This window comes from Equus asinus, chromosome 10 (assembly GCF_041296235.1).
Source record: "Equus asinus isolate D_3611 breed Donkey chromosome 10, EquAss-T2T_v2, whole genome shotgun sequence".
Lineage (NCBI taxonomy): Eukaryota > Metazoa > Chordata > Mammalia > Perissodactyla > Equidae > Equus > Equus asinus.
Window position 1 is genome coordinate 15,423,142 of NC_091799.1, and position 26,693 is coordinate 15,449,834.

The 26,693-nt window shown below is 56.5% G+C and overlaps 1 protein-coding gene across 1 annotated transcript in view; it reads right to left on the minus strand.

Annotated features, from left to right (window-relative positions):
* Positions 1 to 26,693, minus strand: part of LAMC3 (laminin subunit gamma 3) — a 59,996-nt gene that overhangs the window by 10,588 nt on the left and 22,715 nt on the right. Inside the window, exons 5-21 of the mRNA XM_044778541.2 lie at positions 24,856 to 25,044; positions 24,662 to 24,779; positions 22,737 to 22,835; positions 20,148 to 20,284; positions 17,497 to 17,607; positions 15,390 to 15,582; positions 15,092 to 15,210; positions 12,045 to 12,263; positions 10,223 to 10,411; positions 7,174 to 7,419; positions 6,184 to 6,337; positions 5,376 to 5,518; positions 4,700 to 4,878; positions 3,256 to 3,397; positions 2,040 to 2,245; positions 1,582 to 1,658; positions 232 to 366 (exon numbers count right to left, since the gene is read on the minus strand). Of these exons, the coding sequence (XP_044634476.2) occupies positions 232 to 366; positions 1,582 to 1,658; positions 2,040 to 2,245; positions 3,256 to 3,397; positions 4,700 to 4,878; positions 5,376 to 5,518; positions 6,184 to 6,337; positions 7,174 to 7,419; positions 10,223 to 10,411; positions 12,045 to 12,263; positions 15,092 to 15,210; positions 15,390 to 15,582; positions 17,497 to 17,607; positions 20,148 to 20,284; positions 22,737 to 22,835; positions 24,662 to 24,779; positions 24,856 to 25,044 (2,656 nt within the window). The remainder of the gene's footprint in view (positions 1 to 231; positions 367 to 1,581; positions 1,659 to 2,039; positions 2,246 to 3,255; positions 3,398 to 4,699; positions 4,879 to 5,375; positions 5,519 to 6,183; positions 6,338 to 7,173; positions 7,420 to 10,222; positions 10,412 to 12,044; positions 12,264 to 15,091; positions 15,211 to 15,389; positions 15,583 to 17,496; positions 17,608 to 20,147; positions 20,285 to 22,736; positions 22,836 to 24,661; positions 24,780 to 24,855; positions 25,045 to 26,693) is intronic.

Genomic DNA, 26,693 nt, shown 5'->3' on the forward strand with positions numbered 1-26,693 from the left:
CTTGTTCAGGTTCTTGTCCCTTCTCTCGAGAGGCTGAGCTGCACCCCAGGCATGAGTGGGTTCCTGTAACTCACCACCGAGCAGGCCCAAGACCCCAGACATCTCATCCCGCCCTGAAGACCATCAGAACTCAGGGGAACGAAGCAGGTTCTGGAAGCAGCAGCCCCTGGTCAGGCCTCTTTGTCTCCAGAAGGCCAACCCAAGCTCCTCCCCACACCTGGGAGGTCTCACCTGTCCTCCAGCTCCTGCTGGGCCTCCAGGGCCACTTTGCCTTCCAGCAGACTCCAGAGAAGCACATAACTGGTGTTGGAGGCGAGCAGGGCCCTCTGAGCAGTGGCCTTGATCTTGGTGGCGGTGGCCCTGTGGCTGCATGAAAATACAACCCAACCAAGAGCTCACACAGAGGGAGGCCTGGGCACCCCCCGCCACTGTGTGGGCCTCCTGCCATCCCAAACAGAGAACAGCCACGAGCACCAAGCTCTCTGCCGGATACACAGTGAAGACTGATGAAAGGGCACCAAGCCCCCATTCCCGTTATATACAGTTTATGCCTGTGGTCCTGGCATAACGATTAATAGAGCCTTTTATCACACACATAAAATCTCAGTTTGGACAATAAATTATATGGTCACCCTAATAAAGACAGTATAGAAGAGAAACAGTTAAAACAACCGGAGTTTGAATCCTGGCTCTATCACTTCCAAGCTCTGTGTCCTTAAGCACATCACGTAACTTCTCTGAGTTTGTTTTCTCATCTGTAAAATGGGTCTAAAGTCCCTGGAGTACAGCTAAAAGAGAAAACTTCCACAGACCCTGTGTTTTTAGGATCTTAAGCTGCTTCTTAAAGGCAGTGGGTGAAACAACCCAAATGTCCATCAACGGATGACCGGATAAACAAAATGTGGCATATCCATACAATGGAATATTATTTGGTTGTAAAGAGGAATGAAGTACAGATGCATGCTGTAACGTGAATGAACCTTGAAGACATCATGCTAAGTGAAAGAAGCCAGACACAAAAGACCACATGGTGTATGATTCCATTCGGATGAAATGTCCAGAACAGGCAAATAAATCCACAGAGACAGGAAGTAGATAAGTGATTCCCAGGGGCCAGGGAGGTTGAGGAGAAATAGAGAGTGATGCCTAATGGGGCCAAGGTTTGTTTCAGGGGTGATAAAATGTTCTAAAACTGACTGTGGAGACAGTTGCACAACTCTGTGAATACAGTGAAAACCGCTGAATTGTACACTTACATGAGTGACTTGCATGGTATGTGAGTTATATCTCAACAAAGCTATCATAAAAAGAGCCAGTGGCTGCTCTCAGATGCCTGCAGTTGACCAAGCTCTGTGGTCCCCCCACCTCCCGGCATCTCCAGGCTCAGGCTGTCCTTCACATCTCTCCTTCCCACAGTGGTGACATTTCCCCCCACCAGGCAGCTCTCGTACTCATCTGATGCTAACTCCGGGTGTGGGGACACCTGTGGGGCTCACTCTGACTCTGGAACCCCCCAAGAGAAGGGCTGGGCTTCCGTCATGATTGTGTGGGCAGGACCTCACCATGCTCTCGGGGGCTCACCTCCTGGCAAGGACACGGGCTTCTGTGGCCAGGTGGCTCCAGTTGGTGGGCTGGCCAAGCCCCTCCTGAGGAATCACCTTTAGAGGAAAGAGGAGAAAACTGATGGCCCATCCCCGACGGGCAAGGGCCACATCTGGCTAAATCATTGGGCAGAGCTGGACAGGGCCAGTTATTTCATAAATGCTCAAGGCTAACTACAAAGTCAGCATCTGGTGAGCGGACTCCTCCAACGTGGAAATCACAGTAATGACGCCTACCACTTGCTGGGCAGTCACTATACACTTGGAACATGCCTTGTTCTTTGCAAACGTTACCCCACCGAATCAGCAGAGGAGGTACTGTGTGACCCCCATTTTACCACTGAGGAAACTGAGCCTCCCAGAGGAGGCACGCCCAAGGTCACCAGGTCAAGAGCACTGAGCCCAGGCTCAGCGGAGGGAAGGGGCCCCCTGCGGTACCAGAGACGCCAGGACGGTGGCTGCGTGCAGAATCTCCTCTTCTGAAGACTCCAGCGCTGCCTCTAGGTCTGCCAGCTGGATGCAGGTCTTCCTGGCTCTGGCCTGGGCACAGCGTGCCTTCCTGCTCAGCGCCCGGAGCTGCTCCCTGGCAGCCTTCACAGCACCCTCGAGGCCTGTCACCTGCTCCAGGAAGGCTTCCCGGGCCCCTGCAGAAAGCCCGCAGTCCAGGGGGTCACAGAGCGGTCAAGACTTCACACCAAAGCCCCCACCTCGGAGGTCCCTATCGGTGCCCTCCACTTTTCCTGGGCACAGCTGAACTCCATCAGCAGGCCTGAGCACCACCAGTGAGTTCCAAAGGAAGAGCCTCCCCAAAGGCCGAGGCCTGGAGAGGACAAATCAGGATCAAGGTGCCACACACAGGAAGTCAGCCACAGACGAGGGACTGGAAGGAACCCAGGCCTTCCAGAGCCACCATAAACAACTCCTTCTGAATCTGAGACGGCAGGAACACTCCACCTCCAGCCAGCTCTGTAATTGGCAGTGTGGCTCATTACGGGTGCTTTAACAGGCAGCATCTGAGAGCTCTCTACTTCGATAATTAGTCCTGCCAACAGGTGCTCAGCTCACCTACGTCTGGCTGCTATAGGCATACTCGTGCTTATAAACATGAAATTTCACAAAACTCTCAATTTGCTTTCAGTGATCCCTAAATTTCAGTGTTCCAGGGCCCAGTTCCACCTGGTTTCACTAACTGTGTGCTTTTTTCTTATTTACTCATTTATTTTCTATGTCGGGGATATGGCAGTGAGCCAAATGGCCAACAGTCAAGAGAGCAGGAACTCTACCTGTTCAGCACCTGGGACAGCGCCGCCATGATAATCAGTTGCGTGAGTAAATGAATGAACCCAGCCCCATCCTCCCCTAGTTCAGTCTGGGTGGGGCAGGGGCATAGGTACAGACACTACAGTCAGAGACCGATATTAATAAGGTTACAAAGCACAACCAGGCGAGGAACATTGGAGGAGAGGTCCATGGGGCGACGGGACTCCATCATGGGAGGAACCCACCTCGTCAGGAAGGGTCTGACAGGCTCTCCCAGCAAGCAAGTTCCTCAGGGGCTGAGCCCAGAGCCCTCAAGGTGGACACCAGACTGAAGGGCCCCAAAGGGGGCATTGGACCAGCCAGTCCTTCCCTTGCCTCGAGTCTCCCGCTATACCTTGCAGCAGGTGGTGGCCCTGGTAGACGTCCCCCCGTGGGGCTTCTCCCTGCAGAATGTCCAGTGGTCCCCAGGTTATGCCACAGTCAGACCCCTGCAGCCACCCCTCCATCAGGGTCAGCCTGGCCTTCAGCTTGGCAACCTGGAGGGGACAGAGATGGAAGGGTGTGTGAGGCTGGCAGCCTGGAAGCTGTGCCAGAACACCTCCCCCTGGCTTCTGCCTGGCCTGCCCTCCCCAACGGTCCCTTTCTCCAAATCCTACCCTAGGCCCCAAGCTAAGGACACATCACACCTCTGAGAACCAGTCCTGCCCACTCCATCATCATATCTGTCCCTTCGCTTCTCACAGCCAAGGTACCAGCTGGTATTCAGCCGACCACACCTCTGTCCTACTGAGGGAGGGAGGGATGGGAGGGGAAGCCCCAGGAGGATCTATCTGTCCTGTTCACAGTCTTCCCAGGATTTGGCACAGAGCAGGCGTGACATGGAGACCCGCTGGCTGAGCGAGTGTGCTATGCAACATGTCCTTTCATCATATTGTTCTTTTCATCATATGGACAGTAACCGCATTTATACAGCACTTGCCACGAGCAACCTCCAGCCACACACCAGCTCATGTTCACCTTGTAACCACCCTAAGGGGCAGGGGCCATGGGTCCCGAGCCCGCTCCTTGACTCCAAAGTCCGAAATGCTCTGAAAAACCACAAGGTTTTCCATTCCTTATTTGATGGCAAACTCAGGTTCAAAAAACCCTGAACTCACTTGGGAGCAAAACTGATCTGAACAAGGCTTCCCGCGGTCTTTATTTACCACCTTGGTGTGAGTATTCATGTTTTCCTATAGAGGTATCAATGGGTTTGATTACAGGGGCCGGTCTAGGCACCACGGGGGTGGTCCCTGATATTCAGCATACACCAGCTTATCTTTCTATAGAACCATCATTCTGGAAGCTGACCTTGCTGGTTTCAGGTAAGGGGCTGCAGGCTTGAATTATCTCCATTTTGGAGTAGGAGAGATGCTTACCCAGGCTGTCACCTGCCTGGGCGCATGACAACTAATGGGACGGGGGGAGGGGAACCCCAGAGTTCATGCTCCTGACTCCTGCACCCACCGCCTCCTTGCTCGAAATACTACTTATGCCCCAGAACGGGCATCACCCTCCTCCTGATCCTCCCCATGAAGGGCTGTCTATGGTCCCATCCTCATTGAACTTGAGAAAGTGTGAGGCCTCGGCCTGGGTGGTGGGGAAGGACACGCAGTGATAGCCACTTTTCTCCTGTCCACTCAGGAGCGGGAGAATGGCGGAGGTGAGGGTTGAGCCAGGTTGACAGGGGATGAGCTGTGAATGAGCAGACATTTCCTGGCGCCCAGCACAGAGCTGGCGCTCACTGGGAGCGTGGAATGAAGGGGAAAGTGGAACGAGCCTGGATGGGGTGGGCTCACCTCCTCCTTCACCAGAGAGTAACACGACGGGCACTCCTGGCAGTGCGTGCCGCTGGCCGTGAGGAAGAAGTTGTCCTGGCAGCGGTCACACTTGTAGCCCACGAAGCCGGGCCTGCACACGCAGGTGCTGTTCTCATGGCATTGGGCCGAGGCGGCGCCCAACGGGGAGCACCTGCAGGCTGGAGGGGCCAGGACAGACCTGGGTGCCCTGATGGCCACCCCACAGCGGAACCCCCAGGTCCCCTGCTTCCCCACACCTGGCTGCTCTGGACCCCCCTGGGCAGCTCAACTACACCCCTCTGTCCTTCCCAGGAGATTCTGATTGAGGTCAGAGGTGAGGATGGAGAGCCTGACTTATTTCAGTGTCCCCATGATCTGAGGACCAACCAGTCCAACCTTACAAATGAGGAAACTGAGGCCCAGAGGGGTGACAGGACAGCCCCAGGCACACAGGAATTTAGCAATGGGGTCTGCCACTAGGTTCTTGGCCATTCTTCCAAGGCCTCAGGCCCCTGCGCCATCCTCTGCTCACTCACTCCACGTTTGCATGGCTGCTCTTCAAAGACCTGCCCTGCGCCTGCCTTTTCTCTCTCCTGCTGCAGGACCATCTTCTTCTTTGCCCAGAAACCTCAGGCCCTCCCCTTTGGGCAGCCCAGGAAGAACGCCGCTTCCTCACCCCGGCAGCCCTTGACAGAGAAGCCAAAGAAACCCAGCTGGCATCTGTCGCAGGCCTGGCCCTCGACACCCGGGCGACAGGGGCACTGCCCGGTCTTAGGGTGACACTGGTCCTCCTGGGAGCCCAGCGGGTGGCATTTGCAGCTGCGAAAAGAGAAGCAACTGGGTCTGAGACAAGCTCTGGTCCCTCCCAGCCTGGCCTCTGCTGGCCGCAGCTGGTGAGGGGCTTTCTGATCCCACCCTTGCTGACAAGGCCCCAGCTCCATGTCAGTGCATGCCAAACAGCCTCCCCGAAGCTGTGCCTGGGAAACACAGCCTCACAAAATGGTGCCCCCAAGAAAAAGGCTATGGGGACATATACATCTTGGAGACTATACCTCTCTGTTGGAAAGTCACAGTGCAGTTAGCATATTAAAGACTCGGAGCAGTCTTGCAAGGGAGAAACCTGTTGCTGCACTGGGCATTTCCCAGGGGTCCTCCACTGTTCCCTAGACGCTAAGGTGCTGCTGTGGCCAAAAAGGTCATTGAGTGACAGCGTCACTGAGAAGGGAATCAGAGACCAAAGCAGCACCCCGCCCAGCTGGCCATCCCTTAGGGCTGCTCCTGGCCTGCATTCTGGGCTGGCAGGGCCATGAGTCTGACCCCCAAGGGACCATCCCTTTGTTCTCCTTTGGTGTAGGGCACGTGTACCTGGCAGTGGGCCTGGGACAACACATTCCAAGCCAGGCCCCTCTCTGAGGCTCCCTGGTGCCTCCTTCCATCCCAGAGAGACACCCAGGGGAAGGGCACCCCCACCTCGCCCCACCCACCTCTGGCAGCCCCTCCCAGGCTGGAGGTCGTAGAAGCCAGGGCTGCAGAGGCCACAGTCCCGTCCAGTCACATGAGGCAGGCAGGAGCACTGGCCGGTCACTGGGTCGCAGGGTCTCTGCTCACTGACTGAGCCCCCTGGGTTGCAGCTGCAGGCTGGGGGTGGGAGTAGGAAAGAGTGTTGAGGAACCCTGCAGATCAAGATTTGGGGGTCCAGGAGACACAGAGAAGATGGGGGGGTGGCCACAGAGATGACTCACATTCAGCTCAGACTCCTAAGCTGTTTCTGGAAAAGGCTCTAGGGCTGGGTTCAAATCTCAGCCCATTTTCTAGGTCCTGGGAGAGACAGCCCTAGAATAGTCGTGGTGGCAGATGGCCCTTCCGAGCCTGCCCTGCACCCTCACAGGCTGGAGAAAAGGCCAGAGACGCGGCCAGGGGGTCACAGGTGGACCCCTGCACCACTGTTTTGGGTCACTTGACCCTGCTGTCTCGGGGCCCACAGAACAAGAGGCTGGCAGAGGGCTGGCAGGTGTTACATGGAAAAAGGTGCTCAGGAGTGAGCGAGTTTTGGGCACATGCTGAGCTTCTCCCTGCAGCACTCCTGGAAGCCTTCCACGGGCTGATCATGCTGCGGCCCTCAGGGACGGGACAGAGGGCCGAGTGTCCACCCAGGCCCTGGGGAGGCACCGCCTGATCAGAAGCCCAGGACTTGAGGAGGCCGCAGGCATCTCTGACAGTCTATGTGCTAACTGTGGAGGGAGAGCAAAGCGCTAAGTTATCAAGGCAGAAAAACATCCCAGGATGAGAGTTGATAAGATCCCCAGGCTGAAGGAGACCTTGGAGAAGAGCAAACCCTTACACTTTATGGACAAGGGACAGAGAAGGTGAGGGACCTGCCTAAGGTTGCACAGCCTTGCAGAGTGGCCAGCTGGGTCTGGTAGAGAAGGGGCCCACCATGCCCCACCCCATGGGTCCAGGAGGTGGGTACTCACGCATGCATTTGTCTGCAGGCCGAGGGGCCAGGGCGCTCCCGTAGTAGCCATCCTGACAGTGCTCACAGTGAGCACCTGTTGTGTTGTGCAGGCAACGCAGGCAGTGGCCAGACAGGGGGTCACAGTTGCCCACGGCGTTGGGGTCTATATTCCCGCTGCACTGGCACTGCTGGCAGGGCTGGGGGGCTCCAGAGAGCCCCAGTGGGTCCCCAAAAAAGCCATCATCACAGGTCTCACAGCGCCGCCCTGGGGAAAGGAGAAGGCTGTGTATGGAGGAGCAGGCATGAGGAATGTGCTGGGTCCACAGGGGTGAGGGTGGGTGTGAACAAAAGCAAATGTTCCTCAGGTCTCCTTGTGGAGCAGAGCATGGGCTCCAGGGTCAGGCTGACTTGGGGCCAGGGCCCGTCTAGGCCATCAGCTGGCTGTGTGGTCTTGGGCAAGCCACTGCACCTCTCTGAACTTGGGCTCCTTGTCTGCGAAGTGAGGACAATAATGGCAGCTACCATAGGTGGCTGTCACCACCTATTCATCATCACTCTCATGGACATGTTGTCATCACCTTTCTCTTCACCATCACCATTCTCTGCATCAGCACCTCCATCATCATCATCTTCATCATCATCCATCATCTTGATCATTAGCATCATCGTCGTCATCTGTCATCCTCTTGACCATCTCTCTATCATCATCATCTTGACCAGCTCTGTCTTCATCATCCTCATCTTCAAAGTCATCGTCACCTTCCTCCTCCTCCTCATCTCCCTCTTAGCTGTGGTTGCTCTTTCACTCGTGGTTCATGGTCCCTTTGCCTTTTCCGCTTCGCATGGTTTCTAAACTTCCTTTGGACTGGTCATTTTTGACGTCCACCAGCTTCCTGGGTTTGAACTGGGGTTGCCACCTCATTTCCCAGCCCTCAGGGTCACTGTGAGTCTCAGAAAAGATGATGTGTGAAGAGGCTTTTGGACAGTCATGGCCTGGGATGTCAACTCTGGACACAGGTGGGGCATAAGAGAACATACATGGACCACGTGCTTCAAGCAGCATCAGCCCGTTCTTGGTACACACCCATCTCTCTGTGTGTATCCGTGTGAAAGAGACCACCAGGGGATCCACAGACCTAAAGAGCAGCCATGGTCTCCTGGGGGTGAGGGGGTGACGGACACGTCGTCTTCCTGCTTGCGTGCATTTTCATGTTCCTCTTTACACTTCTACAGATGGTTTTGATTGTTATAATGAGTATGTACTCGTTTTACAACTTAACAAATAGCTACTGTCATTGTGAACAATAGTTGTGGGCTCCCTGTGTCCTCAAAGCTCATTGGTCCAGTTAAAATCAAGTTAATATTACTAAAGGTAGGCAACCTTGAAAATGGAGAATAGGAACACTAAAGAAAAAGAGGGAAGAAAGGAAAAGACAAGTGTGCACAGAGTCCAAGGTAGGGGCTCTCAGAGAGAAACGCAGTCAGACAGGCAAGGAGGAGGCGGAAGCTGGGGGTGAAGAAGGCAGCCCCGCGGTTAACCAGCCATTCGCTTGGAACTAAGTGAGGACAGCTCCCAGGGCAGGAGGCAGCTGTGAGGTCCCAGGAGGGCTGCTGAGGGGTCGGGATGGTAGGCAGGTGGGGATCAGGACTTGACCCCAACCAGTCTCAACTAGATTGTCCAGGTGGGCCCTCTGTGTGCTGGGCTCTCATGGGGCCTGAAGGATGCCGGTGTGATAAAGACGGGGCTGGTACAAGGCGCCAGGCCTAATGTCCACCCAGGCATCCCTCCCGGGGTGGTCCCTCTGTGCACTCTGTTGCACTCTGCTCCCCCGACATCCTCCCTCGGGTCTCTCCCAGCCTGAGGCCGGCTGAACTTCTCCAACTGTCCACACTCTCATTGAGCAAGCTCCCTTGCGTCTGCAGACCAGAGGAAGCCACAGTTGGGGAGCCAGAAATGTGCGGAAGGTCATGGAAATGTAGGGCAGCACGATGGCAGGGTGGGGTATGGGGTCCTGAGGTGGGACCTTGCTCCCTCGGTTCTTGGGATCCCCACTCTGGGGTGTCCCCCGAGACCTGCTGGCTGCTGGCCGTCAGGGAGCTGCTGCTGTCAGAGCAGACCCAGCCAAGCAGACATTCGACAGGACCAACATAATGGGCTGTCCTGATGCAGCCACAGGTACCAAATATAGAATCAGATGTCTGGGACCCTTGGGAACATGATGCCAAGTGAAACAAGCCAGACACAAAAGGACAAATACGGTACGATTCCACTTACACGAGGGACCTGGAGCAGTGAAATTCAGAGACAGAAACTAGGATGGTGGGTGCCAGGGGCTGGGGAGGGGACTATTAATCATTTAATGGGGACAGAGTTTCTATTTGGGACGACAAAAGAGTTCTGTGGCTGGATGGCGGTGATGGCTGCAGAACACTGTGAATGCACCTAACGCCATTGAACTGTGCACCTAAAAATAGTTAAAATGGCAAATTTTATGTTATGCATGTTTTGCCACAATTAAAAAAATTAATAATGGGATATACCCCCCCAAACCATTGAATTATATACTTTAAATGGGTGAATCGTAGAGTATGTGAATAATATCCCAATAAAGTTGTTTTAAAAAAGTCAGATGTGTAAGATGGGCTGGAGTCCTGGAGCGGAGACGAGGAGCAGGAGAGGGCTGGGGGCGGGGGCATTTCTGCTTCACACACTATCTGGTGACGTTTTTTTAAAGCTGCAAGTTCAAGCAGAGGTTTCCCACCTTAACCGCGTCAGCCAGGGACTTAGGAATACAGATTCCTGGGCCATCTCCAGCTTCTAAGTCAGGCTCTAGAGAGCCAGGGCCTGGACATGGGGATTTTCAAAATCTCACCTGGATATGCTCAATGGCCCAAGTTCTGCCCGGAAACCACAGCAGCCCAGGGCCCCGGCTATGGGGCTCTTGGACTCAGTGTCCCCCGAGGTCAGGCCTGCCACTCCCAAGCTGGGCCCTCCCTCATCCGCCACACTCTAAACCCAGGGCCCCGCTCCCGGAGCCCAGGCAGGGCCCCAGGCACAAGCCACTCACCTCTCTGGCCCGGGGGGCAGTGGGTACACACCACCTCCCCGCTCTCTGGGATGGTCGTGCAGGCCGACCGTCCCGGGCACGGACAGGGCTGGCAGTCGTCGGCTCGGCCTGTGAAGGGGTTGCCATAGAAACCCGGCAAGCAGCGCTCGCAGGACGGGCCCTCGGTGTGGTGGCCACACAGGCAGATCCCTGAGGGCAAGACAAGCACCTAGTTACCGCTGCCTGTGCCCAGAACACTCCAGACACAGCAGGCATCCTGGTGGTGGGGATCATGGAGCAGAACCAGGGTGGGAACCCTTCGAAGGCAGAGGCAGAACAGCCTGGGGACTGAGTCCAGCCTGGGTTCACGTCCACCACCTACTGACCTCGTGAACCCAGGCAGACGGATTAACACCCCGCGTCTCAGTGTCCTCACTGGCAAAAGAGGCACAACAACGGCTCTGACCTCCAAGGGTTCTCGCCAGGATTCAATGAGAACTTGCAGTCAAAGTGCCCTGTGTGGTCCCTGGCACAGATTATTATTATTACTGTTGTCATCACTATTTTGTGTTCCAGAACCTGTAACTGAACCACCAGACAGCACAGCTGCCGTTTTCTCTTTTCCTTTTCTCTTCCTGTGTGTCCCCCTAACTTCAGGGACGAAAGCGAAAATGACAGAGATGCAGGATCCATGTGGCTCCCCGTTTATGGGGTCTGTGGGTTCCCAGAGACTGCCTGGCCTCATAGAATGGAGGCCCTCCTCCCCTGCCCACTGGTCCCTCATGATGGGGGATTCTGTAGACCCCCTTCGCCAGCCCGACGGCACCTGGAGTCTGCTCAGAGCCTGGGGCGCGGGGGAAGGGAGGCCCCACTGCCAGGGACGGAGCCAGGAGCCTGGCTGAGAAGGAGTTAAGGAAGACCACTGCTTCCAGGAGCTGGGCTGAGGTGAAAAGGAGGGAAGAGAGGGCCGGGGGTACCCTGCTGTCCACTGGTGCCTGCCTCGGCCCGGCACCCACATGCTCATCCCTCCTCCTTTCAACCAGTGTGGGTGGCAGTGGCTGCTGCACCCATTTGACAGACAAGGATTTGCCCAAACTGAGCAGGAAGTCTTGACACGGCCAAGGATGACAAATTGGTCCCATCTCATGAGACGACTCTGCTCCCTCAGTAGGGGCTGCCTGGAGCACTGCATGGAAGGATGAGGAGGCCTCCTCTGGGCTCCATTAGTGATGCCTGCCCTGGGCACAAGAAGGGAGGAGGCCCCTGTGGCGCACACTTGCCCTCCCTGGCTAGTCTGCTGGTTCCTGGGCTAGTGTCCCTTAGCTCCAGCATCGAGCCTGAGACAAGCTGAGCAGGCGTTTCCCCTCTCAGAGACCCCATCTGCTCCAGGAGAGCAGCAGGGCACAGACCCTCCCACTTCCTGTGTGAGGCCCACAGTGCGGGGTGGCCAGTGTCCAGTCCCCTTCTGGTACCTGCTGGTGGCACAAGGTCTCTCTCTGGGTTTCCTCCCTAAGACTCGGGATGAGCAGCCAGCAGTGAACTTGTGGGAGGAGCAGCTCTGCCACCTACCGGCCACGTGGCCTCCCTGCACTTAGGTCCCTCACGTGTGAGATGGGACAGGGATGGTCCAGCACCCCGGGGCGGGGGAGGGGCGGTTTGCAGGATCCGATGCTGCACTCTATATAAAGGTGCCTCGCATGGGAGGAACTCGATGATGCCATTTTATGAACTTTGTTTTTAGTGGTCACTCACACATGCACTAGGCTGACCCTGTTGGGGTCAGTTCTCATCTTGCTGGTCCGGGTGGAGCCCAGGCCTTCGGATGGGGTGCTAGGAGACTCACCCGTGTTGGGGTCACAGGTGCCATGCTGGTTACAGGTGCAGGGAACACAGTTGGCATAGGGACCCCCCAGTGGTGTCTCCCTCTTGTATCCTGGGGCACAAGATTCACAGAACTGGCCCGTGTACCCCTTGGGACACGAGCAGGTCTCCACCCAGGAGGCTGGGGGGGACAGCCCCCGCTGGGCCGATGTGAGCCGGACCTCCATCAGGAACATCTGGCCTGCAGAGCGAGAAGACAGAGTTACACACACACGTTTCTCCCCAAACCTTCCAGTTCGCAGATGTAACAGGCAAAGGGTATTGGCCCAGGTAGATAAAGGCAGCCCACGGATCAACTACCATTTTTAAAAAAGAGTCATAGAAAGGGAAAAGGAGAAATGAGCAATTTTCAGGACAAGTAGTAAATATGGCTGGAAAGTTTACAGAAAGACATCCCCTCTCAGGAGTTATTAAAGATATGTAAATTTAAACAACAATGATACCATTCACGCCCCTCAGATTGGTAAGCATTTTAAAGATCAATATCAGTGGAGGATGGGGTGTGGACGACTCCACACCTAGATGTATAAATACAAACCAGGAGGTTCTGCTTCTAGTAACGGGGGAGCTCCCAGCAGACCAATAATCCCTCAGGAAACAACTGGAAACTCCGGGCAAAATGTAAAAACCAACCACAGTCTGCAAACCCTGGAGAACCACCACGGCAGGGAGAGCGGACAAGGTGGGCTCTCGTCACCAGGAGATAGACCGGTCCAGCCTTTCTGAAGGAAAAATGGGCAGCACCCAGCAAAATTTAACACGCGCCCTCTTTGACCTCACGTTTCCAGTCTGAGGACTCTGCCCTTCGATGCTTGCACAAGGAACAGAGACCTTTCTGCGAAGCTACGCCCCGTGGCTCTGATTGCAATGGTGAAACCCTGGAAACCACTTTAATGTCTACGAACGGGGCATGGTTAAAACTTTATGGAGCAGCTGTACCACGAGATGGTAAGTGGTGGACATAGACAGCCAGCCTTTTCAATGAGCAATGACACGTAACAACTTCCAAGACACATTGTTGGCTGATGTTGGCGTGGGCCTGATGTAAGCGGTGCCTTGTGAATATCTGTCAACAGGTTGAGTGATTGACAGAAAGCAGCGCTGGAAGCTGCTGGGAAGAGGGGAAATGAATTCCTGTGAGGAGCCTCAGCAAGGGGCTTCGGAGAGACCTGGAGAGTGGGGGGCTTCTGGGAGCACTGAGGAGGACGGTGGGGATTAAGGCAATTCAACCACAGCTCCAAAGAGGAAGAAGGAACTGGGGCAGGAGGGGGACTGGGGACAATCCCCAAGCCTTGCACTTAAAGGAGCCCCAGGAAAGCTGGCCATCTAAGCCAGAGGTTCTCAGGAGCAAAATCACCCCTGAGAAGCACATGTGTGGGCGCTCTGGTTGTCACAACGATGGGGAGGCAGGGCCAGCGATGCTAGACGCCCTGACATGCACAGAAACTCCCAGGGGACTTTCAAATGTCCTGCTGGATGCTGAAAGGGCAGACAACCCCCTGTGTAAACACCTGAGCCCAGAGCCCAACTCCACTGCACACTGACACAGGCGTCTGGAACGCGTGAGTGCACACGGGCCGTCTAGGAATGCGGGCGCCGTGCGCGCAGAGGGACGCCGTGCTTTGTTTCGTTCAGCATTTTCACTCACCATTTGGGAAAAGCATGCCACCATCACACACCCTGCCCCCTCCGTGGCCCCCTCTCTGACTGCCCCACTCACGACGAGCCAGCAAACAGTCCCATTTAGTTGTGATTTCAAAACGACAAATATAAAGGATTTAAAGGATAAAGGCAATCATTTTGAAACCTGGCCTTACAGCTTCACCCACAAACAACGCTCTACCAAGCCTTTGTCCTCTAATGAAGCGAGGAAGCCATCGAGGCTGAGAAACCTTTTAAAAAGAACCACACTGACGAAGGCGGAGAGCTGTGCCGCCTGTGATGGGGCGACCCAGCCGGCTTCTGTCCCCAACACCTCCCTCCCTGAGTGCCCACTCGACACTCCTGAGTCCGCCCGGTGACCGTGGTCCTAAGCTTGGTCTGTATTCTGGCATCTGCCGTCCACGCCTCTGCGTCCACATTTCCCTGCTCTCCATGTGTGTATAGCACTTCTGAGCTGCTTGTTTCTCCCAAACCCGAACCCCTCCTTACAGCGGGGGCAGCTCTGACCTCATTGTGTCGTCCAGCGTGGGCACGCCTGAGGACTGACCGTTTGGAATTCATAGGATTATATTTTATATCATTTCCTTTTATTTATTCAGTACGGTACACGATTTTTAAAAATTGTGTCTAGGTAGGTTATAATATCTATGAATTCCATTTCCAGATAGTAAAAGGGGTGTTACAGATGAAACAGCTGTTCTAAAAAGGGGCCCCGAGGATGCTGCTCTAGGCACATACGGGTACGAAGGGGAGGAGAGAGGGGGTAAGACCACAAGGTGGAGAAAGTAGTTTCAGGAAAGAGGGCCGGACCAGGGACAGTCAGGAGCACCAGGCCAAGCGCCACGGGACGGGGCGAGAGTGGTGAGCAGTCCCGGTCCAAGCCATGCGTTGACTTAGCCCCCCCAGCTGAGACGGCTTAGAAACCAGACCTGCTTTCTGGGCGGCTTAGGGGCAACACCACTGGTGACCAGCAGGAGAGCCCACCCCAGGGAATGCTGGCTGCCCCCCGAGGCCGGATGGACAGAGGGTCCTCAAGGATCAGGCCTGGGGGCAGCGGTGGACTCTGCCGTGGAGTGGCGGCACCCATCACTGCCTGGCTGCTTCACCGGCCTTAGAGCTGTCCATCCTCAGGCCCCTCACCTGTCCAGCTGCCGCCTCTGTCCTCAGCATCCACTCCCTCTGCCTACACTTACATGACCTTGGGCAAGGGTCCCGACCTCTCTGAGCCTCAGATTCCTTCTTGGTAAAATGAGGACACAGCCGCCCTGCTGTGAGGACCCCACGAGGTTCCGCAGGAAGGGCCCAGCAGGTTTGGGGGGAGGGGTGGTTGTTCTCATCGTCACTGACCGGGAGGGCTTCGGCTTCGGCTGCTGGCTTGGATGCGAAGGGCGGTCAGATTGGCGAGCAGCCGCTGGAAGTGGAAGGGGGGCAGCGGAGGGTCCACGTCCTCGGAGGTCTCCTGCAGCCTGGCAGGGAGAGGGGGTCAAAGCGGAACCTGAGGCTGGGGGCAGGTGGTGCCAAGAAGCCTCCAGCAGGGGTGGGGAGGATGAGAGCCCCCGACCACAGGGGGATCCAAGCATGCCCGCACCTCAGGGACCACCCTGACCGCCCGACCTCAGCCCTCAGGACACAGCAGGACACTCACTGGAAGTGCAGCTGTACCTCCCCAGGCTGCCCGGCGTCCTGGCGGCCGGACAGGCTGGAGTGCCTCAGAGACAGGGCCAGGCCCGCCCCTTCGAGCCTCAGCTGCACAGGGAGCGGGGAGCCCCCAGGGGGGCCCCGGAAGGTCAGCGTGAGGGGCTGCCCATAGCTGAACCGCTGGTCTCCCAGGAACTTCTCTGAGGACAAGAGAAGAAGGCTCTGACAGTCTTCAGTTAATTAGCTTGATTTTTAATGTCTACACTGATTTTATTAGCAATTAAACATTCAAACAAGATAAAACTACAGCAAGTGGAAAATCAAAGGCTGCCTGCATGCAGATGCTGAGGGTGGCCCACCCTCCCCTCCACGCCAGACTCTGCAGCTGGGGCTGGCTTCACGGGCGTGCGACCCCTGCAGACACACAGGGCCCCACGCCTCGTCTAATGCCATGCTGTCGCCGTCCTGACATTCTTAATACTTTAAGAATACTTAAAACTTGGGTTTTGTAGGTGAAGTGTGATGACACTAAGGAGTCTGTATGGAACAGGGATACGCCCAGCAGCGGCGCCCAGCCGCCAGTTCACACACAGCGCTCACGAGGCCTCAGGAGCGCAGAAGTGTTGTGGACCCACATGCACGGGAGCTTAGCAAGACTCAAAGCAAGAACAAGGTAAGCGTGCGACACGTGTGGCAAAGCAGGGGCGCTGATGGCCCCAGAGGCCGCGCTTTCCATTGGAGGCAGAACTTGCTTCCAGCAGAAAGCAGCACGGAGGCCCAGGAGCCCTATCAGAGAATCTGTCACCCATGTTATTTCCCTGCCTGAGCCGACCGCTTGTGCCGAAAGTCACGACCCAGCAGGAGGCAGCAATGGGATTCCCCTCCTTCCTTTCCTCCCAGTCCTTCTGTACTCGCGAGTCGGCAGAACGTGTGCAGACCAGGAAGTGAAATAGGACTGGCTGAGTCCGCCCACCCGCCTCACCCACCGCAGCGCGCCCAGCACCCAGCACGGAACCCCGCCAACACTTCCGGAGCGGGTGGCTCCTTTCTCTGAAGTGTATCGACAAAGCGGCCAGGGAACAGAGCGTGTTTTCGGGCCTTTGAGCTGGGAGCACGTGCCCCACGAGAGGGTCCTGGGACCCCTGTGTCCTTTGTTTCCTGGCCGCAGGGCACATAGGAACTGCGTTGACACAGCTCCCGGGTCATCTGTGTGTCATCTCCTCGGCCCCTCTTGGATAGGGAGGAAAAGGGTAGGACTGGCTCGGGGGAGCCAGCAGACCCCGACTCTGGCCAGAGTAGAGCAAAGAATGGAGCCCAGGCTCCCGGTTCTCGGTCTGATACAGTTTCCAGGAGACCAAAATTGCCCTAATTGATGGAGGTGGGGTTCAGAATAATCTAGAACTTCTTGCTTCTGCAGGAATCCCACAGCCCTGGGCAAGGGATGCAGCGGGCTGGTGGGTGGGGGCTGATGGGAAATGCACAGGGACTGTCTGGGGTGTGACAGTGGCCTGAACGGGCCCTGGGTGGCAAGGCAGTGATCAGGGAGCAGGGGGTTGGGGCATGGGGTCGGCAGAAAAATGGCCCCTAAAGATGTCCACATCCTGATGCCTGAAATCTGTGAATATGTCCCGTTGCCTGGCAGGGGCAGGGAGGTTGCAGGTGGAATTCAGGTTGTTAATGAGCTGATCCCACAGGATAGAGATTAATATGGATTATCCAGCTGCTCCCAATGGGATCACAATGGTCCTTAAAAGATGGAAGAGGAAACAGAACAGTTGGGGTCAGAGTAGGGCAACGTGAGAGACTCGGCCAGCCCTGCAGATGAGGAAGGGGCCGCGAGCCACGGACTGCAGGCGGCTCTAGAAGCTGCAGAGGCCAGGGAACGGATTTCTCACCCCCCTGAGCCTCCAGGAGGAACCAGCCCTGCCAACACCTGGCTTCTAACCCGGGAGACTCGTTCCTGGCTTCTGACCTCCAGACACTCAAAGAATAAATCTGTCTTGTTTTTAGCCACTAAGTTGGTGTTAACTTGTCACAGCAGCGAGAAGAAAGGGAAAGAAAGGGACACAGGGAGTTCACCCACCACCCGCCCCCCGCCCGCCGTGGGCAGGTACCTGGTGCTACGAGCTCCTCCTCGTCTCCCAGGTTCAGGGGGAGCCCCCCTGGCCTCCATCGTGCCGGATGCTCTGGGCCCCCCATGTTTCCAGCCTGCCAGCCTTCAGCTCCTGGGCAACAAACACACACCCCGCTCTGTGAGGTCCTGGAGGGTGGCCTCTGGCCCCTGCACTCCATACCCTTCTCTGGGTCCCAAGGACAGCCCCCAGAGGCCTGAGCCCAGTCTGAAAGGACAGTGCCCAGGGAAAGGAAAGACAGGCCATATGCAAACACCTCGAGCCCACGGCCAGGCAGCTTGGATCCCCAGCCCAGAGCTGGGGACCTCGGGGTGGGAGGCAGCCCCGGAGAAGCTGGAGAGCTCAGGCCCAGCTCTGGGTGGGTACGCTCAGAGCGCTGGGCCTGCCCCGGCCCTTCAGCAGGCTTTGAGCCACGGGAAGACACAGCCCAGACGCCACTGTGGGGCGCTGGGACGTCGGAGCCGGCTCCAGCAATACTGGACTTGACCTCGTCTTCAGGTCTTCAGAGAGTTGCCTCAGCTGGAACCTCACTGCTCCTGTCCTTCGATGGGGGTGCGTCCTTAGCCTGCTGCACCCAGAAGGCCAGCTGGCTAGGGAATGGTCAAGCCAGGACGAGAACCCAGGCCTCTGTCCTCCCTGTGCCAGTCCAGTCCACCCACCTTCTGGCGATAGCCGTACACCAAGCACAGCCCCGCACAGAGCAGAGGACCTAAGAGGGCACTCTCTAGGGGCACCTGGGGAATGGGGCGGAGGCCCAGCACCTGGGGCACCTGGGGGGAGGACAGAGGGATGAAGAAAGGGAAAGAGGTCGCAAAGGGGAGGCTGGGGCTCCTCGACACTAGACTAGGCTCTGCCCCTCACTGGCTGTGTGACCCTGGGCAAGTTACTTAACCTCTCTGAACCTGGTTCCTCATCTGGCAAACGGGGGTAATGAAGTACTTATGACCCCGGTAGCAGTTTTCTAAGTTGGTCTGAATGCCCCAGGAGATCCCTGAGACCCTTTCAGGGGATCAATGAGGTCAAACCATCTTCTTAAGAACACTAAGATGTTATCTGCATTTTTCATTCTGTCTCTCTCACAAGTATACGGTGGAGTTTTCCAGAAACTACACAACATGTGATATCACAAGAGACTAAATAACAGAAGCCATGGTGAGAGTCGGCTGACTTCTATTAATCCAGACTGTAAGAGATGCACGAAAATGCAAAACGAGGGCCAGCCCCCTTAGGGGTTAAGTTCGGCATGCTCTGCTTTAGCGGCCCAGGTTTGTGGGTTCAGATCCCGGATGCGGATCTACACACCACTTGTGAGCCACGCTGTGGCAGTGACCCACATACAAAATAGAGGAGGATTGGCACAGATGCTAGCTCAGGACTAATCTTCCTCAGCAAAAAAAAAAAAAAAAGAAGAAGAAGTAAAACGAGTAGCACTCTTCTCACAAAATGTTTTATCTTTTAAAAAGATAATTATGTTTCACAGGTAGATGTTATTTTTTGTTATAAGTTTCCCTGGTCATTTAAAAATGAATACATAGAAATTTTCAAATTACTGTTTTGATTTCTAACAGAAAATATCCATATAAACAACCCACAATAATGAAAGTGCTCTGAGGGCCTCCCTCATTTTCAAGAGCATAAAGAGGATCCAGAGACGGAAAAGTCTAAGACCTGCCAGCCAAGAGTGATTGTGAGATAACGTGAGACGCCAGGGCTGAAGCGCCCGACCCGGGGCCTGGCTCAAAGTGAGAAGAGACAGTAAGGACCGCGTCCTCAGCATCTGTAAACTGAGTCCCGTCTGACGCTGATGTCCTAGACCCGGGGTCCCTATTCCAAGCCCCCGTGAGGCCTGCTGTCTGTGCGGTGTCCAGCAGAGGGCGCAGTGCCCCTGCGTCTGGGGCACCCGGGAGCCAGCGCAGGTGGTGCGATCCCAGGCTGACAGTGGGCTCCTCCCTGGGGGGCACGCAGGGGTCCACGCAGGCTATGATTAATGCAGAGTTCAGAGCTCCAACACTTTCCTGCTCCAAAGAGGCAACTGTGCCGCCTGGAGATGGGGACCCAGGACACCAGGGCAGCCCTGGATCCTGGGCCCAGAGAGAAACCCTGCTCGGTGGTGAAGGACAGAACTCAGGAGCTGAGAAACCTGGGTGCCAGCAGCTCAGTTATGGGACCTCCCTTTCCTGGGCCTCAGCTGCCTCATCTGTAAAATGGGCATGAGAGCGCCTACCTGCTGGGGATGTCGTGAGGTTCCACGCACGTAAAGAGCTCAGCACAGTGCCTCAGCACAGGTGCTCAATAAATGGAGGCCAGGGGACTGGGCCTGCGTCCTCGGCACTAGGATACGCTCACGGAGGCCAATCTTGACAGAGTAATCAGAAATTCCCCCAAAGGATCCAAAGGCTGCTGTCTGCCCAGCCCCCCAACTCTGCTGAAGGCTGGGGAGGGAACAGAGGGGTGTGGGCCGGTCCTGGGGAGCGCTGAGCGGCACAGAGAGGCACATCTGGCACAGCTAGCCATGTGGACCTGTGGGAGACGCACCCACACCACCATGGCAGGATCGCCCCTAAGCAGCACCGCCTGCCCCCACCGGGCTGGGGGCAGACCCCTGGGAGGCGGCTGCAGGGGGCACCTCTTACCCTGGCGGAAGTCGGAGAGGATGTGGTGCTCCCGGAACCCAGCGGCGGCCGCACACACCTTGGAGTGGCCATAGCAGAAGCAGCTGCTGCAGCCGGCCGGGTTGTGGGGCTGCAGGTTGAACGTCCCCGGGCGGCATCTGAAACGGAAGAGGGACATGCCCATGGGGGCCTAACGAGTCCACGAGGGTCGGGGGGATCCCAGCCGGACTGACGCGAGTCCAGAATCACTGGGGAAAACTTAAAAAATATTTTTCAGATTTACAGAAGACTTGAAAAGATAGTACAGAGTTCCCACTGCCTCCCCACCCAGCTCTCCCTAACGTCAACATCCACTAGGCGAATTTATCAAAACCGAGAAATCGACAGCGGTAAACGTTGTTTACTGAACTGCAGACTTTAGGATTAGGGTTTCTCCCATTCCACAAACATCTGTTTTCTGCTCCAGGATCCCATCCAGGACATGGCGTGGCATTTAATTATTTCCTAATCTCCTCCAGTCTGTAACAGCATCTTGGTCTTTTGTCGTCTTTCACGACCTTGACATTTTGAAGAGTACTGGTCAGGCATTTTGCAGAATGTCCCTCAATTTGGGTTTCTCTGACTTTTTTCTCATGATTAGACTGGGGCTATGGGTTTTGGGAAGAAACAGTGGTGAAGTGCCCTTCTCGTCACATCACATCGGGGTAAATGACACCCAGGTGACATCACCGGTAATGGTAACCTTTGCCATCTGGTTAAGGTGCCGCCCGCCAGGTTCCGTCACCACAAAACTGCCACATTCTCATTGTTAGAAGCAAGTCACTGAGTCCAGGGCACCGGCAATTGGAGGGGAACTAAGCTCCCCCTCCTGGAGAAGGGGTATCAAAGAACTGTGGACACAGATGGAAACCAGCACAGGAATTAACAAATACTTTAAGGGGGCTATTTTGGGGCTCTGCAAAGACCCTGATTCTCCTTAAAGTTCCGCCCACTAATTGCAGTATTCATCGGCGGCTCTTGCCTACAGCGACTGTTACTATGCTAGTCCAACAGAGTTTCTATTTCCCTCATTCCTTCTACAGTTATTATTGGGAATTCTTCTGGAAGGAAGATTTGTCCCTTCATCTCTGTGTATTTATTTATTCACTCATCTATTTATATCAGTGTGGACTCGTGGATATTTATTTTATTCTTTGGGTTATAATCCAATACTATCGTTATTTATTTTGTTGTTCAAATTGTTCCAGCTTTGGGAGCTCTTTCACATTGGCGTCCTTTTGACACGGGCCCCCATCCTGGTTTGGGGTTTTTTGTTTGTTTTTGTCTGGTTTTGTTTTTAATTAAGGACTTCCTTGCTTTCTGGCACTACAAGATGCTCTGGGCTCATCCTGCATTTTCCCCACCCCAGCCCCAGAATCAGCCCTTTCTACGGGGAGCCTTGGAGAGACGTGTTACAAACACACACGCCTGGTTTGCACCCTGGGGCCTCCATTTCCGCCGGCCCGGTGCCGGAATCTGATTCATAAGAAGCTGCCAACGACCAGGACGCCCAGCCAGCTCCGACGAGCACAGCTCATCAATGATTTCACAAACGAGCTAAGTGGGGCTCCAAGGGAGGACCTCCTCGGGGTGCGAGGCGGTGGGGGGCAGAGCCGTCCGAGAGCCCAGGTGGGACCTCGTGCCCCAGTTCCATGCTGCCTCCTTACTCAAGGGGTCTCCAGGGAGAAAGCCCCAGCAGGAGTCCACCTCCCACCCCAGGGCCCACAGGCCAGGTGTGGACAGCCTGGGAGAGCCCAGGCCAGGCCCAGCCATGTGGCTTTGTCACCAACTTCTTCCTGAACCACTGCGGGCCCAGCACGGACTGACGAAAGCAGACAGTCCACAGTATGATGCTGTGTTCGGTACTTCACACACAGGGCCTGTGGCCAGAGGACCAGAGCCCCGGGCAGACCCCGTGCTGGCTGCAAAGGGCTTCAGAGGTGTCAGCAACAAAGCCAGGAAGAGGAGATGGTGTCCAAGGAGGGAACCCTCATTCATCTGCCAGCCCCATTGCCTGCGGCTAGGAGGTGCCCTGAACGCACGCGAGAGCAAGTTCAAGGACTGTGCAGCTTTACAAAAGGGATTTTGCCTCGTTGAGCTTCAGACGCTCCATGTGTACCAGGACAGGATGGCAAGGATGGCAAAGAGGCTCGAATCTCAGCTCAACTGGCAGGAGCTTCATGGAGCAAGGCATAGAGCAGGATTCTGAGGTTACAGCAGGCCCCATGATAAAGATTGCTGTGCTCCGCTAGTGATGTCTGCCTGGGTGTGAGATGGGAGGGTTGTGGTACAAGGGCCCTGTATTTACTGGATTAAAGGATCTCTCTTACCCTTCCAGCTCTTTCTTTTTAAGATGTAAAAGAAAAAAAGATGCATTTTCTCAGAGTTTAGGAATTTCAGTGGTGGTGGGTCAAAACCTTGAGACCACTTCCTGGACGGCAGAGTCGTGGCGCTCCAGGAAGAGCGCCAGGTGGTGAGGTCGCCCAAGTCGACGAGACCTGCCCCCCCCTCCTCCCACCACCAGCCCTGAGGTCACTTCCAGCAGGCTCACTATTGGACGGGCTCACCCACCTGTCACACAGGTTGCCTTCCACATTCTCTTTGCAGGGGCAGCGCCCACTGCGGGGGTCACAGGTGCCCAGGCTGCCAGCAGGATTGCAGGTGCAGGGTCTGCCAAAGAGACAGGACAAGGGGAGAGGAGTCAACGAGCAACTCCAGAATGGGATCAGCCCGCCCTCCTCGGAAGGACCCTCTCTGCTCTTCCCCATTCCCGAGAGGACCAGGAGGAGGGCTGACCCAAGAGCCTGCCCCCACATGTTACTGTTCCTACCATGCCAAGGAAGTGACCCACCTATCTGCTCACCCACCATCCATCCATCCATCCATCCACCTGTGCATCCTTCCATCCACCCATCCATCCATCCACCCACCTGTGCATCCTTCCATCCATCGTCCCACCCATCCACCCACCTGTGCATCCTTCCATCCACCCATCCATCCATCCACCCACCTGTGCATCCTTCCATCCACCCATCCATCCATCCACCCACCTGTGCATCCTTCCATCCACCCATCCACCCACCCACCTGTGCATCCTTCCATCCACCCGTCCACCCGTCCACCCACTCACTCTCTACCCATGCATCTACCCATCCCTTCCTCCCTCCCTCCATCCATCCTTCCATCCACCCACCATCTGACAAGACATGGTTCCTGCCTTTATGGAGTCTACAGTCCAGTGAAGGTGGACAGGGACACAGGCAGACCTGAACTTTGCTGTGTGCTGTGGGAGGGGATGTACAAGGAGGCACTCAGGATGGGGCAAGGGGACAGGAAGAAGGGAAGACTTCCTGGGGGAGCTGTGCCCTGGCTGAGAACTGAAGAGCGAGCAGGAATTTGCCAGACACAGGCCAGAAAGAGGCAGGGTCAGGGAGAGAAGAATGCTCAGGGGTAGGAGGAATGGCATGTGCAAAGGCCCAGAGGCCAGAGACCCTGAGGAAGCATCCAGGCCCCCGTCTGAGGGCCAGTTTTGTGTCCAGAACCACGGACTACCTTATGAGGAATCTGAGACTCCTCACACACACATTGGGGACCAGTGCATTTCTGCTGCCTTTCAAACACACGAGGAGACTGTTGCAATTAGCCAAAGCCAAGTTCATTTACAAGTGCTTCTGAATTTATAATAGCTTCATTTTTTTGTTCTTTGTGTATTTTCTCAATCAAATGTTGTTAACCGTGTTAGACCCTCCTCCAGCGCTCCAGACCCCAGTGGCCCGTGCCCATCTCTCTCCCCTTGGACGCCCTGCCAGCACTGTGGACTCAGCCTCTCCCCCCACTGTGCTCCCCTCGCCATGAACGGCCTCCCTCCCCAGGGGCAAGAAGCAGAACCCAGGGGTCAGCCTTCATCCCCTCTTCCTCTTCCACTCCCTGTGACCACCTGCCACCTCTACCTTCCGAGGGGCCCTGGAACCTGTCTGGTTCTGTCCCTCCATGGCCAAACCCTAGCGCGAGCTGCCCCAGCTCCCAGCTGTTCCCAGCTCCTCCCACTCCCGTTCCTGCTCGGACACAGCGCCCCCGGGCCCCCGAGGGCCCGCCAGACCCTCCTCCCCGCTCCCCAGAGCCCCCCCGGCCCCTCCCTCGGAGCCCCTCCGCTCCCCCTGACAGCCCTCACTTCTCAGGCCTCACACTGGAACTCAGCGCCTCTTACAGGAAGCCTGCCCTCGAGCCCCCAGACCGGCTGGGCTTCCGCAGGACTCGCACCCGCTCTCATCTGTTTATCTGTCTGCCTCCCTGGGGACTGGCTGTCTGTAGTGCTTGCTTGCGTTTGGGGCCTGAGAGCTGCAGAATCAGAAAAGGCTGAACAGAGGAAGGAATAAAGGAATGAAGTGGGGGGGGGGGCGAGCTGATATCCTGTCCCCCTGCTTCCCGCCATTCAGTCCAAACCCCCTACCGCGCCCCCAGGCTGGGCCACCCCACCCCCCAACCCCCGCCCTCACCTGCAGCCGCCCTCGCTGAGCGAGTGGAACCCGGGCAGGCAGAGGTCACACTTCCAGCCCGTCACAGTGGGCTTGCAGACGCAGGTGCCCGCATCATCGCACTGGAGGCGCAGGGAGCCTGGGGAGGAAGGGCACAGGGCAGCGGGGGGCCAGAACAGCGAGGGATGGGGCGCTTGGCAGGGGGGCCCACTCACCTGCTGGGTGGCAGTCGCAGGGCTGGCACAGTGTTCGCCGGTCCCAGCGATAGAAGTTCTCCTGGCAGCGCTCGCAGTGCGGCCCGGCCGTGTGGTCACGGCAGCGGAGGCAGCGCCCACCGTGGCCCGTGCTGCGGAAGAGCTCCCGGTCAAAGGTGCACTCCTCAGAGTGGCCACTGCAGTTGCAGGCTGTGGGCAGGAGGCAGGGGAGGGGGTGTGTGGGCGGCTGTGGCATGTGGTAAGCGGCAAGTCTGTGCCAATCAGCCTCCTTGTGCTGAATGAGCAGGCAGCTCAAGAACAGCCAAGGATGGAGTTCAGGCCCAGCGTGATCAAGGATATGGAGACCAATTGATTAATCTTCCAAAACAGGACACTCTTAAGAGCAAAGGGGGCACCATTAAGAAATACACCAAACACAGGACCCTCCCCAGCAAGCCTGGATGGATAGCTGCCTGGTCATGGATCACAGATTGACCACCTTCGAGAGGGGCAGTGTGGTTCACTCAAAGATCTCTTGTGGATCCTCCAAGCCATAATAATTGTATGAATCTGGTCCCAGTGACCATGAGGTCACTTAGATGCATGGAAAATACAAGCCACCCTTCCTTCACTCATTAATTCATTTTTAAAAAGTATGTACTAAGGATCGGCTCCATCTTGACTCCCGTGGTAAGCCCAGCGGGGGGTGGACCAGGGGACAGTACGGACACATGTTGTCCACTGTGTGACGGAGGCCAGATGCAGCAAGCACAGGAAGTCCTGTGAGTGAGGAAGGGCTGTGATGGGAAAAGGAGGGGGGCTCTAGAGCTGAAGGAGGCCCTGCAGCCATCCTGGGGGGAGGAGGCGAGGATCCCCGCAGGAAGTCGAGGCTACGCTGAACCTAAAGGGTGAGCAGGAAGGAGCTGGCCAGTGAAGGAGGCAAGGGAGAGCCCCAGGCAGGAGGGGAGGGCTGGAGGAAGAAGTGGACGGCCAGGGAAGAAAGACCGGCCCAGTGTGGGGGTGGGCAGGCTGGCATGTCGAGGGACGGGCAGGGAAGAAGGGAAGAGGGTGGGGTCGCCGTGCAGTGTGACGAGACATGGAGGGGTGCAGGGGCAGCTGTGAGGTCAAGAGGTCAGGGGAGCTTGATCCAGAGGGCCGGGCAGCCTCGGGCAGTGGACTCCACCTCGGGGTGGGGGGTTAAGCAGAGGATGGATGGAATCGCAGCAGCGCTTAAGAAGGCACGGCAGGCTGCAGGTGGAGGGGGCTGGGGGCTGGCAGAACAGGGAAGAGGGAGCTCCAGGGGCCCCAAGGAGGGATGACGGGGCGGGGCCAAGGCACTGGCTGCATAGGACACACTTAGACAGGCTGGACAGATGTGGACGAGGCCGAATTCAGGGCTCAGGGGCTGCCTGGACTGGGGGGCGGCGAAGGGGTCAGGCATGAAGCCCCGGTTTCCAGGCCGGTGACTGGGAGGACAGAGATGTGACCAGAGGGGTGAGGATGTGGCAGAAGCAGTCTGGCCTTTTGTGTCCCCACCACGGAGACAGCCCCTGACTCAAGAACGGACGAGCCAGCCAGCACAGCTTCCTTGGCCCAGGAGGACTTCCTGGTGGAGGCAGGCCAACGAGGGCAGCAGGAACCCATCAGCTGCCCGAGGCAGCTCCTGCAGACAGTGCCCTGTCCCATGGAACAACCTGTCCCCTCCCTGTCCCACCGCCAGCTGCCGGCAGCCCAGGCCCAAGAGGATGGTGGGCCCAGAGGCCCAGCCGTCAGGGGTGCCTGCACACGAAGACGCTCCTCCTGCCAGGAGCCGCAGAGCCGGGATCCCGTGCCCGGTGGCAGCCGGCTCCACATGGAGA